The 12,357-nt window shown below is 35.7% G+C and overlaps 1 protein-coding gene across 2 annotated transcripts in view; it reads left to right on the forward strand.

Moving 5' to 3' along the window:
- LOC114046109 (collagen alpha-2(IV) chain-like) overlaps positions 1-12,357 on the forward strand; it is a 287,529-nt gene that overhangs the window by 174,640 nt on the left and 100,532 nt on the right. For both annotated transcript variants that reach the window (XM_027866363.1, XM_027866364.1), the window contains exons 9-16: positions 671-706; positions 796-858; positions 2,653-2,688; positions 5,532-5,573; positions 6,189-6,287; positions 8,189-8,224; positions 9,417-9,467; positions 10,778-10,822. In XM_027866363.1, the coding sequence (XP_027722164.1) occupies positions 671-706; positions 796-858; positions 2,653-2,688; positions 5,532-5,573; positions 6,189-6,287; positions 8,189-8,224; positions 9,417-9,467; positions 10,778-10,822 (408 nt within the window). The remainder of the gene's footprint in view (positions 1-670; positions 707-795; positions 859-2,652; positions 2,689-5,531; positions 5,574-6,188; positions 6,288-8,188; positions 8,225-9,416; positions 9,468-10,777; positions 10,823-12,357) is intronic.

A 12,357-nucleotide genomic window follows, 5' to 3' on the forward strand; every position in this document is an offset into this window, starting at 1 on the left:
GACAACCACATGGACATATAGGGGAAACAATGAGTCAAAGATAGCTGAAGTTTGATGCCTCTATGATTAGGAGAATGGTAGCGTCATTAAGAGAACCCAGAAAGCCAGGAACAGGGAAAGATTTTGAGGGAAAGAGCAGATGTTCAATTTGGGATATACTGAGTGTGAGGTGGGGGTGGGACATCCAGGTGGAGATGTTTTCTATTTTAGGTGATAGAATTGTTTCCATGATTCTTAATGCGTTTGCCCAAGAATCACCACTTTATTCCTTGCTCATAATGGCACACCTTATGGGGGATCACTGTCCAATTAATAAGTGTAACAATTCATTTGGTAATCATGCAGATCTAGAAGCCTTGCCGCAGCCCTTTAAACATAACAAATATTGCAATAATCTCTGACTGAAGAATAATAAAGCATGTGGGTTTTATTTCTTGTGCTTACTTGTAAGCCTTCTGTAGAGAGAACAAGTTAGTATAAAAAAAAAAAATCATGGACTGATAAATGAGTGGTTGTCCTTAATTGTAAGACTGAGTTAAAAGGTAACCTAAATTGCAATATATTTGTAATCTATTCCATCTCATAATTTTAAATGTTAACAGCAATACAGAATCATATTTTTAAATGATCATACTCTGAATCTTATTTGTACATGTTTTATCTTCATTAGGGCGATTTGGGCGAACCTGGTTTTATCGGTTTACCAGTAAGTTTCATTTTTTAAAAAGTCTTACTTTGGCTAATTTTTATTAATGACAGTCTTCAAAATAATATTCTTTTGTTACATTTACACAGGGTCCTCCAGGTTATCCTGGCAGTCCGGGAAAAATTGGTCCTGTTGGAGCCCCTGGACGACCGGTAAGTCAACTTAATACACCAATTCAGTTTTCTCTTTTGCTACCATTTACACAGCCTACACATTATATTATGAAACCTCTGGTCATTGTAGAAAACAGCAAGGCCAAAAATAAATAAACAAAAAAAACAGAATCCTTTCCTACGTGTCATTTTGATCAAAATAGATTTTGAGTAGGGCTTCAATTTAAGTCATCAGGTCACTGTGGGGAGGACAAATTTTGCTTTGGTCGCAGGTGGATACTTCAACATATATGTGAAAAGCAATACCTGTCTAGTACTACTCAACTCTTGCACACTGTGCCTTAAGCAAGATCTGAGTATCTTTGGACCAAGGAAGTTTGTTTAAGCAGCCCTGGATCCCTGACAATAAAGGATGAGCAATTTAGTATCATGCTTTGCTCGAGGCTAGTGTGGAGAAAGGAGATTGGGTATCATTTGGTAGTGTGGGAGTCCAGTAGTGTTCCCCATCCTGCCAGTAATGGTAGGTTGAGATGTGATGGGTGCTAAAGTCATGCAAGAGAGAGGATTAGGGACAAAAAAAATTGTATGTATCTATACAGAAGGCACCCTGCTTCACTTAATACTCAGGACCACACACTTGACTTGAATCAAACTGCTAGAAACTAATCCTAAATGTTTTGAGGACTGGTCATTTTCTGAATCTCAGGTCTTCCAGAGTATCAGATAAGAGGAACTAGACTTAAAGAGAGTCAAACTAAATCAAATTGAGAAGCATTGTTAAATACTGAAGCAAGATATAAAGATGAGTTGTAAGATCTGCTACTCTGGAAATCTTGAAGGTGTTTATCAACGCACATATGTAGGAAGATTTAAATTTTATCCTTTTGGGAATTACAGGGCTGGTCCAGATTATGTCATGAAGTTCTTTCTAGTCCTGTGAGACTTTGTTTTCCTAAGCAGTTGCCCCATTGTTACAATAATCTAATATGTAGGTCAACTACTAACCGTGAAATTAAGTAGCTGTTCCTAATGGAATTAAGCCAAGAATATCAGTCAGTGACCCTAAGATACTTCACCCTCCAAACACATAATTTGGTATACACTCACCTACACACAAAGAATAGCTCAGGGCTATGGTCTGAAGGTGAAATTTAATGTCCCTGTGTTTCATATAGGAATAACTTACAAATGGGTCACAGTAAACTGAGGCTTCATATTTCAAATGGTTGCTTTTTATACATAATTTTTATCTATTTTAATAGGAAGTTCTGGAAATTTTGACTAAAGTTTTGAGTTTCCATATAGAAAGCCAACATTCATCCTCTCCACTTCTTTATATTCTGGTGTATTTAAATGCTTGTTCTTAGACAATGTAGCCATTTCAACATCCAAGATGCTTTAAAATGACTCTTGGTACTCTGACTGATTGATGGCCTATCCCACAGAGTTATAGTCAGGAAGACTAGATGTTGTGAGGAATTACAAAGGATTTTAAAGGATCTGGTCCCTGTTCTGGAGGTGTTTACCATCAAATGCTGGGGACAGAACAACCGAATGTAGTCATTAAGTGAACTCAGAAAGATAAACGAATGAATAGGACTGAAAGCAGCTATTCAGAGATAGAAAGGATATCTGCATCACTTAGGTGACCCCACGCATTACTTCTACACAGTCCTGTGCCCATATATAAATAAATGTGTTGTAAACCTTTATGGATGTTAAATTGTGTTTTGAATATGTAGTGAATTATGTTCCTATCATATCTCAACAAGTTTTGTCAAGGTCCTTTCTATAGAGAATTCAATTAACAAATTATCTTTTTTATTTCTGTAGGGACCTCCTGGACCCCCAGGACCAAAAGGACAAGCAGTAAGTCTGTCTGTCTATCTGTCTGTCTGTCTCTATCTCTCCCTCTTCCTCTCTCTCAAATAGCCTTATTTGGAAGCTATGTGGACCAGAGTGCTGGAGATGGAGTTAAAAAAGAACTGAGTTGAAATCTGACCTCAGACACTTACTAGTTGTGTGACCCTGGGCAAGTCACTTAACCTCTGTCTGCCTCCATTTCCTCCATTGTATAATGAGGATAATAACAGCACCTACTTCACCAGGTTGTTGTAAGAATCAAATGAGATATTTATAAAGCATTTAGTAGTGCCTGGCACATAGTAGGCACTGTATTACTGCTTATTTCCCTCTCATTTATTTTCATGGGCTTTTTTTTTAATCATAGAACTATTCTACTGACATTTTTGCTAATTGTGAAGGATGCTTGCTTTGTAAGTTTTTTAAAAGCTTCATGTTAAGCTATAAATGTGTATCACAACTGGTAAAAAAAAACAGTATGAGGTACAGAAATACTTTACATACAAGTTAGTGGTAACTTGAATAAGCAGAAACTTTTCCTTGAAGGGCCACAGAATTCTTGTTTTCTGAACACAAACATGGTTCTACCATGGTTGTTCCATAATAGACTAGGGCCTCAAGCTTTTTGTCACTGATTCAGTTGACATAGAGGGAGAAAACTCATTTCAGTATCCTCATGTATAAAGTGAGATGGTTGAATCTCTGAAATCTCATACAATTCTAACACTCTTTGATTCCATGATCATTAAGTCCATAGGGTATGTTGGGCTGGGAGATTTGGCTGGAGCTTTAGATGGCTATGCTCTGACTTGAACATAACTGTGATGTAGGGGATAGAGCACTGGACTTGGAGTTAGGAAGACCTGGCCCAAACCCCACGAGCAGTGTGACATTGGGCAAATCGTGTACTGATGTCCTGTAAGGTCCCTTCCTGCTCTAAATCCTCTATTTAACTCATCCAGTGATGAGTTAAATAGACAGTCTAAAACAGAACATGCTCCATTAATGAATGTGTTAGCAAAGGTTCTAGAGAAGTCAGAAATATTGTACTACAGTTGCCGTTGCTTGTCCTTCATTTTTGAAAAGGACCAAAGACATCGCAGGAGAAGCAGAAGATATGTGACTTTATGGCATGTATCCATGCATCTGCCACACAGAAACTTTCTTCAAATCTTGGATCTCTAAATATACCAAGCTATCCCTATAGAACTTCCTATTTATATGGTCCACTCATGGCTGATGCTGCCCTCAATGAATTGAACAGGGGCTTGCTATAACTACCCAGCCAAGGCTGTTGGTCCTATCCCCATGGAGCAGCAGGCTTGGGCAGGATGGGAAATTACCAGAGCCAAGAGCAGCGGATGTAGGACAGGACAACCTTGGCCCAGAAAGCAGCCTCCAAGTCCGACAAGCGTAACCCCAGAGCTTCAGATCTCCCTTTGCTTCTTCAAATACAAACAGCTCTCCTCACCTCCTGACACTGTCATTTCCTGGTTGCTCCTAGGGCCAAATGATGAAGCAAGAAGAGAGGGAAAGAGGGAGGGAGGGTGGGTGAGAGAAAGGAAACAGAGATGATGCAAAGATCTGAAATTCATCCAGCTTCAAGCTAGGCTGGTTTCATTTCTCTGCTTTGATCTAAGTTTCCAACCAGGTGGGAAAGACAGTGAAAGAAAAAATTAATGAAAAGATTTGTTTTTATCTTTACGAAGCACATGGGCCTGGATAATATATTAGAAAGAGAAAGATCAGATGGAGGGGAATCTTATGGGAAACATGTTAATTTAGGAGAAAAGAAGGGAGCAAGAAAAAAAAGAAAAAGGGATTAGAGGGGGGAAAGAGAGGCCTTTCCATTTTTTGCATGCAATTGTGGTTTTCTCTTTTTGCCCCTCTGGGGTTTTGCAAATGAGATATGGATATATATATACCTACATACATAATGTACATATACCTGAACAAACATTTATATATATATATATATATATGCACATACATGTATGTATGTATATATGTATGTGTATATATATATATGTGTGTGTGTGTGTGTGTATGTATGAGCTATACAGTGAATAGCAAAATGATAAGAACCTTGATGGTTTTGAGTAGATGGCCTAAGTAATATAGTTTGGGTCTTATAATTGAAAAATAATATGAAAGAGGAAAAATATTTTTAAAGGGGAAAGAATGAGAACATAGGCCCTATGAGATATTGGGAAAAGAGATCATCTGAGGGGAGAACAAGTAATGAATGGTCATCAGATATATGAAGGCTCATCATGTAAATAGTACAAGCTGTTCTCAAGCTCCCTGGAGGAATATACAAAAAGAAATAGGTTTACATTGTGAGAAGAGTAATTTTGAGAGAATAGAGAACTCTCTGGCCGTAAAGTTGTTTGACACACTAACTTTCAAAAGAAAGTTATAGAATTTTCTGAAAGATCACCAATGAAAAGATAAATACCCATCTGACCTGAGTGGTGGCAGTTTTCCTTGTAGTTCACCGTTCAGTTAAAATACCGTTTTTCTAAAGTGCCTGATTTCAGTCCTCCCCATTTAGAGCACAGTTTATCTCGGCCTGATTTGTTGTGGGTCTTTGTTTCTGAATAAGTTGTGTGTAATTATTTGTGCTCAAACACTGATGCTGCATACATGAGTATTGGTGGAAATAGTTAGAAACTCTCTTCCGGCTGTTGGTTTTATTGAAGTAAAGTAAAAATATTCTGTAAGCTCAGTTTTACCTCCAGTAATGTTTCAGAGAGCTAGAGCTTTGGTGAACATTCCTTTTAACCTCATTATGAATGCTTACCTTTGTTCGATGTTACCTACCTACTAAAAACGATTTCTCTTTTCAGGGCAACAGAGGCCTTGGTTTTTATGGTGAAAAGGGTGAAAAGGTAAAGGAGCCGTGACAAATTAAAGCCTTGACTGGAAGTAAATTATTTATGTTCAACATTTAGAAAACAATTCTTTTCATTACTGACTTGTTATTACCTTTATTACACGATAATGAAAATATGCACATTTGAATCATTTTGCCTAAAATGAGGAACCTGGTTCTTCATTGTGACAATGTAGAGGCCCACATTTTTGGTTCACTCTAGGTGATATTGATTAAAAAAAAAAAAGACTGAATGAAAAGCTTGATCAGCGTCTGATTCACCCATAACATTGAGATTTGAGCTTAATCAGACCATATCCTTACTTTGCAGAATTTATGGAAGACTGTGAGACACATTGTGAGAGGTAACCAAAAAAAGAAAGGAAGGAAAGAAGAAAAGAGCAGGAATACATGTTTCTATAGTTAGATCCTGAGGCAAGAAAGCAGTATATTATCTCTAAAACAGAGTATATCAGGACAGTTCTCATAAATTTATAATCAATAACTCAACTCAAATATACAAGTCATTCCTAAAGTTCATGAGAAACAATCCCATTCTTCACAAGCAAAGATCCCTCCTTTAAAAACTGTAGCTTCCACTGCTAAATTGTTCTTTATCATTGCCTAATAGGGTGATATTGGGCGGCCCGGTCCCACTGGAATTCCATCAGAGAGTGAAGTTTCTATTACCATTACTGAAAATGTGCTGGAACAAATAGATCAATATAAGGTAAAGGTGCTGTGTTGAAATTCAGTAAATGATTCGAAATAAGTAACTTTGAAATTGTAATCTTTTGTGGGCTTGAAAAGGGACACAGTGTACAACAAAAGAATTTGAACAACAAAAGAGAAAATGTTCTTTCCTTTACAGAGACATTAGGTGCTTTTAAGAGGGGACCAAATAGATAAAATACCACTCAATTATTGTGATGACATCAAACATGTCTGCCACTCTAGTATAGTACAGAAATTTTGTTAAGGTCAAAGCAATATGACATTCCAAAACCCAAAGAATTATTTCCTGTGTACCTAGAATTCTCATTAAGGCATAGGAAAATGAATACAGCATAGATTCTAAGCTTAGTTTATAAGAACTGAACAAGTGTAGTTTTTATTATAGTGGAAAATTGAATTCTATAAAATGAAGTCACACTCTGTTTTCTCAATGTTGTCAGTAGAGCAATATTTTTTCTCTGAGGGCCAGTGAAGTTTATTTCACACAATCTCTAAAGTTCTTAATAACAATTTATATTCTAATAAGACACTTTTTGGAATCTGAAATAAAATAAATGTCTTTAAGTCAAGCCTTTTTATAAAGCATACAGTTGTATAATAAAAGTACAAATATTTTCATTAAAGAAATGTATTCAGATTCATGATTGGTCAAATTATCACAATTAGAATTAGCATACTTTTTTAATCTTTCCATGTTGAGAAATATCATGTAAATTTTGGAGATAATCATTTAAATCTTGGTCATAAGCTGATCATTCTTAAAACTAACTGCGCAGAGAAGATGTGAGAGTTAACAAATTATCATTTATGAAACTCTTCAATTACCATTAAATCAAAACATTTCTTTCTGTCTGAGAAGTCATTACTGGTCAAATTCAATTGACTTCATAAAAGCTGCTAGGAAAAAATAAGTAAATGTTGAATTTTTAGTTAAAAGAACCCACCAACAACTGTGAGATCAATATTCAACATTTGCATCATACTATAATGATAAAGTGCTAATCTTGGAGACAGAAAGAGCTGAGTTCAAATACTACTTCAGATATTTACTAGCAATATATGACCCTGGGAAAAAGTCATTAAATGTCTCTGCACATCATTTAACCTCTGTGAGTCCAAGTTTCCACATCTGTAAAATGGGAATAATATAGTGCCTCACAGAATTTTTGTAAGCATCACTTAGATATTATATATAAAGATCTTTGAAAATCTTTAAAATGCTATGTAAATATCCATTATTATTATTATTATTATTATTATGGCACCATTATTTAGATTAAATCTATTCCTCATCCAAGAGAATAATAATCCTCAAATTTCAGTTATCCCCACTATTGGAGAACAGGGAAAAGGATCATTTCAAACAGAAGCTAATCTCAAAATACTTATTTTTAGTGCAGTGATGAATTATTTATGTCTTCGCAAAAATTAACCTTCAAAATTATGTTTTATTTAAGCTAATGCTAAAATTAGTTGAATTCTCTTGAGTGTACATGGCTACAACAGTGATTCAAATATAGACCCAGCAGAGCATAAGGTGACTAGTATTAAAATTTTGCCACAGATATTCTTCATATAGGTCATCAAATTTCATAAGTTTGGATATATCCAGATATGTTATAAGATACCCAAACAAAATTATTTTTAATTTTACTAACATAAGGTCATAAAATCATAAAGCTTGTAAATCATATGTTCATAACTCTTAAAAATCAACTCTTTAACATCAATTTTAAACTCTTTTTCAGTTTTTGTTACTATTAGAGCTAACAATAATCTACCCAAAATAATCATTTTCTTGAGTCCATTTCATTTCATACAATAAAGTCTGATATACTTTGAAATATTTTTGTTGTTGGCTTATTCATTACTTTTACTTTTCATGTTTTTTACAAGGGTGAAAAAGGAGACCGGGGAGATCCAGGCTGGAGTGTAAGTCAGATGTAAAACATCCTTAAGCATGACCTGCCATTGAAAAATACTGTGTTATTTGGGTTTTTCTTAGTTTAAATATTAGAATATCTAGAAGCTGTGATCACAAACTAATTATGTCACCTTTGTTTCTCATCTATCTTTTCCCTTGTTTTCAATTTTTTTAAAGTAATGGATTTGAAAAGAATTTCAGATATGGATCTGCATATTAAATATTAGCTAATCAGCATTTCCATCATTTGCAAAGCATCACCAGATGCTTCACAACATGTGCAGGTGAAGGGGCTCCAGTTCTCACATTTGGATTTGCAATAGATCAGCAAGTCCTAAGGCAATGTTCCTTTAACTCTATGATGGCTTTTAATGATTCAATTCAGTCTGTATTTATTAAGTATGTACCATGTGCCAAGGTCTATCCTAGGCACTGGAATTATAAAATCTGCCTTCACAGAGCTCATGTTCTACTGGAAAGTTTTTCCTATGAAAGGAAAGGCGTGATATTCCTTTCACTTGTGATATTTCAAGATAACTTCTCATCCTAGCTTATAAACCATGTCATCATTGTGTTATCATCACTGAATTATAGTAAAGTTAGTCAGATCAACAAACATTTACGAAGCTCATGTTATTTCCCAGGCACTACTATGCACTGGAAATACAAATACAAGCAGAAAAATTATCTGCCCTCGAGAAATTTACATCCTAATGGAAAAAGCCAACACATAAAAGAGAGCTGAAAAGGCAATAGTGGTAGGACATAAAAGTACCCAATGCACAGGCATTGTAAGAGAAAATCTGCTAGGTTCAGGTGTAAAGGCTGGAGTGGAATGAAGACATTCCACTGGCCTGAGACTCCTCCTTAAAATGAAGGTTCTGGGTTGAACCAGCCAGAGCAAGAGATTGCTGGAATGGAGAGTATTTCCAATGTGTGAGGTCCAGGATGGAGTCCAGGGGTGGAGTGAACATCCAGGTGAAGAATTTTCTGGGGTATTATTAAAAAAAAAAGCAGAGAATTAGAAGTTCAACTTGGAGAGGTTATGTGAAAGTTATTGTGAAAGTTATGTTGGTAGTACAGTTAAAAAAATAGAAGGCTGAACTTTCTGGAAACGTGAAGGGTCAGTCACACTACCAATTAGAACAAATACCATATGCTAGATCATATACTAATTCATCTCTATACTTGCTCCCCTAGGGAATTTCAGAAAAAGGTGAAGAAGGAATAGTGGGCTTTCCAGGACCACGGGTAAATCACTCACTTTATAAATATTTTTAAAATCTAACTTTGGTGATCTATGGGAATAAAAGGCAGAAGTGTTTCCATTGATTTTCTAGCTTTGCAATTAAAAATCAGGAATTCAAAGACATTTTTAAGGCTATGGGATCTCTTCACATTAGCTTAAACTCCATGTAAGTAGTAAGAGAGTAGATTTTGTGAAAATTTGTGCCAAAAGTAACCAAAATTCTTGAAGAATAAAGGGAGTCTTTAATTTTTGTAATCTATATATTTCTATAATTAATTTCCCTCCCTTCTCTTTGTACCACACAATCCCATGCACCTAAACTTCTACCCACCCCCAGAATGTGGGAGAGCTGACCTCAATGGTTCTTTACCCTTCTTTGGGAACTCTACAGAAATTTGATCCAGAAGTTTTTCAGGTAGTCTTAGGACCATTCTCTTTTAATTGAATGCATATGGCAGCTTGCTATGGGATAATTCACATGAAAGGGAAAAGGGACCTAAATAATTATTTTGTTCCTACAGAAGTTCCAAGGTTTCTTTCTCAGGAAAATATGTCACGCTGAAGAATATTCTTAGCTTTCAAAACAATACCATATATTTACTTTGGGACTACATGTTTGTCCTCCTAATTTGAATGTGAATATCATTTTCTGATATAAAGAACTGCCACAGAACAATTCCCATAAACCATTGACTCCCAGACCTCTGTTTTCATACAGACTAGAACAATTGCAACATGCCCTATGGGTATATACTGCTATTGGTGCTGGGTTTTCTCCCAAGTGGAGGAGACTGGAACAAAAGAATGAAATATAAGTCTTTGGAAGAAATGAATGAAAAGGCAAACCAAGATATTAACTATAAATCTAACAAAAAATTTTTGACTCAGTAAAGCTAAAGATTTTTTGGCACATTACTGTCTTCTACAGAAATAAAATAATTCCCAAGATACATCCACTAGTCTGATATTAAAATATACAGGATGTGAAAATAAGTTTCATCCGTCCCTCTGGATGTGACTGGGGTATCTTCACCAAAGTGAAAGCCCACAAGCATCTGTGGTGTGGTTCTTCCTGCTATGTCCCACATCCAGTAGCTCGTTACTGTTTATTTCTCCTTGCACAGGACTAGCTTTATACTGAACACATCATGTTTTGATCTTTTTTAAGGTTAAAAGTCACTTAAAAGTTTAAATGAACTCTGAAGGGAAAAGGAAAGAGTGTTCTATCATAGTGCCTTACTGATATAAAGATACTGTCTTCCCTAGAGGCTCGTTTGAGACCATTCCTGATACTGTTCTTTTGTCAATTCAGGGCTCACCAGGCATCAATGGTGCAAGAGGAGAACCAGGAGACAAAGTAAGTGTGGGGTACCAAAATGAGTCTTTTCTATAAGTGAGACATTTTGGATCACCAAACAACAACAACAACAACAACAACAGCAACAACACACACACACACACACACACACACACATAACAAAAGTTATGTCAAACTTTCATTAATGAGAAACATTTAAAACACTATTTAAATGTTTAATAATGTTGGTGCTCCTTACTCTTCAGTCCCTTTCAGAATGACCAGGATCAAGTCATCCTGCATTTGTTTACTTCCGCGAACTCAGAGATTTAAGTCCTTCTGTTGTTATCCCTTTGCTTCTTCTTTTCTTAACTTTAAGGATCTACATCTTTTAGCCCTAGGTGGATAACCCAGGTTACTATATGAATAAGCCAGGCTTCTCATTTTCTTCCACCTCACTCATTCATTATCAAACTGTTCTTTAATATGTAAATTCCTTGGTCCAATGCAGTGCTAGATGCTGGTAATCTCTAAGGGGAGTTTGGATTAATGAAATTTCTTCTGGGCCAAATCTGATTTTTAATACTGTGTACCATAATATCACCAAAATAAAATGCACCATGCTATTTCTTTATGTTTACCTCATACATTCGTAACGCTCATTTTAATGTTTGCTTTTATTTGTTTGTTTTTAAATGAGACAATCATGTTAAAATGTGTTCTTTGGACAGATTTTTGGCCATTATCTGAAGGAAAGCATTATATGGAAAAAGTATGATATAGCTAGACCTCATGTAGAGTCTTTTTTTAATGACATATAGTACCAGGAATAGGATACTTATAATTTATTTTATTTTCAATTCACATATAAGCCAGCATAAAAAAAAATCAATTCATTGTGCAAAGAATGTTTCAGTAACTCAACCTTTCATGGGGCTAGTCACATGAGTGGTAGTAGCAATAGAGGGAATATATCTGGAAATTACTTCAATGTAAAAAAGGTCACTATTAGAACTAATAATAATAATAATTATATATCCATACACATTTATGTGATCCCAGTTGAACTAACTATGAATTTATAAAAAACAGCTGGATGGGGGCTAAGAATTGAATCTATGACCACAGAGCACAGCAGTAATCATTCTGCCACATTTGAAATTGAATCCATGACCTCATTAGGATGTTACTCTAATCAAGTGTGCTAATCAGACATAAATACAACTCTGAAAGACATTTCAGAGTCTTTACATTACATTCTCAATTCTCCATGCTAACAGAAGGGAGCATAAACACAGAGAACTGAAATCCACATGTAATCTCATTAACCTAATTTAGTAATATAGTCTTCTCCCATCCCTCCTCCCTACCCTACCCTCTTACTAGAAGAACCTTTCATAGGATACAAGGATATAGCCAAATCAAGGAGTGTGCTACCAAGTGCAAAGAAACTTTGACATGAGGCATAGTCTCACTTCAGTGCCCCCCTGAGTTCTTTGCAAGCAGACCTAGGAAGGAATCATAAGTCCCCTCCTGGAGACCATTCTGGACATTGGCTTCCAAGACATTTACATTATCAGCCATGTCAATAAGCC

The sequence above is a fragment of the Vombatus ursinus genome, unplaced genomic scaffold (genome assembly GCF_900497805.2).
Source record: "Vombatus ursinus unplaced genomic scaffold, bare-nosed wombat genome assembly UNPS02014781.1, whole genome shotgun sequence".
In the NCBI taxonomy this organism is placed as follows: Eukaryota; Metazoa; Chordata; class Mammalia; order Diprotodontia; family Vombatidae; genus Vombatus; species Vombatus ursinus.